Raw genomic sequence first — 2,818 nt, 5'->3', positions numbered from 1 at the left:
AGGTGAAACAAGTACATACCAGGGCTGTTGACAGGGGGGGTCCATCTGGTCCCAGTTGCAATAGGACAGCAGTTTGTTTTTGAACAAAAAATAAATTATGTCTTGTAAAAAAATAAATAAATAAAATGAAATAAAATAGAGGTGCCATAGTTGGAGTTAGCTCATTGTCTGATTGGGCTGTGAACAGCCCTGATGAATGCCTTGAAAAGGCAGCTAATTATGCTTGCCACAAAAAGATATTGGTATGTATGTATAAATTTAGCCCTCATTGGAAATATTCGTACGTATGTACCTACGTACTCTCTTGCAGGTTAAAATATTTCCAATTTTTGGTGTGTGGTTTTTCAATTGGTTTTAAATTATTTCATATTAGGGTACCACCTGTTTATATCTACTTCTTTTTCTGTCATGTAAATTCTTCGTGATATTTAAGTTTTAACTGTCGATTTTGTTTATTAGAATAGTTTTTTCTTTTTTCGTTCAACTTGAATATTCAAGAAATCCTCACTTAGTCTTTGGTACCTACCCACTGTCCTGTAAAACATGGGCGTCTTGAAATGTGGGTTAAGTCATATAGTGTTGATCTCAATAAATAATAATAAGTATGACCTTTTCCATGAGGTAAAAATATGAATAGGTAGGTACCTACTTCTCTGGTGTTTTGCTTTACAAATTCAGACCTAATAGACACTTAAGATGTAACTAAAAAGGTAATTGTTAGGAATACTTTCTCACTTTGTTTTTAATCATTTTAGAAATAAATTTCTTGTTGTAAAGTAAGTGTAAATAGGTACCTATCATGAAATATTTTAGGTAGGTAAACAGAATCACATTGTTATTTAAATTATTGTAGAATAAGATTTATATAGTTACATAAATTATGTAGTGTAAAGAAAAATAAAGTCAACACAAATCATACATCATTAAACTGAGAATATTGCGTATAAAAGTAATTTATTAAAATTGTGTTCCTTATTTCTGCTGTACAATAGGTGATTTTGATTTCTTGAACATATCTCTCCAAGTTATGACACTGTAAAAACCTTCTTTTTTTAAACAAAATATTATTTAGGTAGGTAAACTTCCGAGTAGGTAGTTAGAAATATTGGAAGCTACCTCCTATGTTCTGTTCATGTTTTGAATCATTTTAAGTATGTAGGTACCTAGTGGCTCCTTTCCTAGGGCATCCATTAGGTACTCATGATAGCCAACATTAGCTGCACTGACACTCCTGAAGTAAAACAATCTCAAGTTTTTTCCATCATGTAATGATTTCAAACTTCTTCAAAATAATTCCAACAACTGCTAAAATGAATAGTAGAACAAAGAAGAACCGACAGAAAGTTTGTACACTAGGATCCACAGCTGAGTTTCCAGACTTTGCTCCATCCTTTTCTCCAACTTGAATCATGTCTTCTGTAGACGAGTTGACAACTGGATAGCTACTGTTTTTCTTGGTCATGTCTTTAACCAATGGGATAAAAGTACAAACAAAATAACGAATTAATCACAAGATAGCCGAGAGTAAATGGGGGAAACTACTTCAAAAAACAACTGATCTTGGATTATCTGTATTATTGCTTTATCTAAACTGAAACACACTTATTCTTTAACCTTCACAGGTAAACAAAAACTAGCACTAGAGGTAAAGCCTAGTGTTATCAATTGAGACAATCTACTAGTCACATTTATTAGTGGTGGAGTTCAATTTTTCACAATACCTACCCTCTTGGTCTGACAAGTGGTGGATCCAAAACAATACAAAAATCATGACCTGATGTTCTTTCATAAATTTGATGACAATGTTTTAATAATAGATGGGTATACAAGCTTGTGTTAAAGTGTTAGTTCATGCTCAGAAGTTCACAAACACTTTGCCATGAGATTGTAATAGGTATAGTTGTTGATTACCCTTGCATGCCCCCCTCTCCACTTTTCCAGCTCCTCTCCTCCATTGACTTGCTATATTCTCTTCCATGATCTGTAGAGCTGTGAATTTTCCTTCCTTGGTGAAAAATAGTGTGTATGGATCTCTCATTCCATGATTTCTTCATTAAATCAATGTAAGTTACTTTGATAGACAATACACACTGCTTCATCATTTATCCCGGGCAATTACTTGTTCATCAAATTGTATCATATAAGTTGTACCTTTATGCCAATGAGCTGTTACTGTTGACTTAAATCCACAATTATTGAGAACAGCTTCAACAATACCTGCTACAAAAATGGCACAGTTAAGACTACCTTTATCTTTAGGTACACTAATGAACTTGTTCACCAGAGATTCTTGTTCTATCAGGTAGTATGTCCGTTCATCATCATTAGCCCTTTCTAGTTTATCACATTCTTTGCCAAATATATTTTTCCACAAGTTGATTTTTACAAACTGTAGAATGTTCAATAATTTGATCTCCCTCTTGCCATTTTTTTCACGATAAAAATTTATGTCTATTAACTTGGCACCTATACTTTGGCCAACTTCATGGAGTTTACTTTGAAATTCAGGAACAGATAGAGACTTATTTTGACAATATTGAACCAATTCAGAAAACAAGAGTGCATATAAATTTATGCTGATATCATGCTTGACCTTGGTGTTTATAGGTTTGTCAAGTATACTTGTTTTAGGCTGAATGATTGAGATTGATATTCCAGCAGTGTTGGTTGCTGAATTCATGGTGAGATCAATAATCTGAAACAAAACAAGCCAACTAATGATGCCTCCTACATCAGTTTAGGGTACTTGAAATTCCAAATATATGTAGATTATTGCACCACCATTAGGGTTCCAAAGAGAATTGAGTTTAGACTTTGT

At 33.3% G+C, this 2,818-nt stretch overlaps 1 protein-coding gene across 1 annotated transcript; it reads right to left on the bottom strand.

The window, feature by feature from the left end:
* Window positions 1–916: 916 nt before the first annotated feature.
* LOC103522542 (trafficking protein particle complex subunit 5-like) lies at window positions 917–2,794 on the bottom strand. The gene has a single exon (XM_008487643.2). It carries the CDS (start codon window positions 2,678–2,680, stop codon window positions 2,099–2,101), a length of 582 nt encoding a protein of 193 aa, XP_008485865.1. The 5' UTR covers window positions 2,681–2,794; the 3' UTR covers window positions 917–2,098.
* Between the last annotated feature and the right edge of the window lie 24 nt (window positions 2,795–2,818).

The sequence above is a fragment of the Diaphorina citri genome, unplaced genomic scaffold (genome assembly GCF_000475195.1).
Source record: "Diaphorina citri unplaced genomic scaffold, Diaci psyllid genome assembly version 1.1 scaffold9153, whole genome shotgun sequence".
Taxonomy (NCBI): domain Eukaryota; kingdom Metazoa; phylum Arthropoda; class Insecta; order Hemiptera; family Psyllidae; genus Diaphorina; species Diaphorina citri.
Note: the sequence above shows the minus strand (reverse complement) of the source record. Positions and strands in the feature narration are given on the sequence as shown.

Coding starts and splice junctions, on each gene's coding strand:
- LOC103522542 (XM_008487643.2), bottom strand. CDS start 2,680: ATGAATTCAGCAACCAACACTGCTGGAATATCAATCTCAATCATTCAG.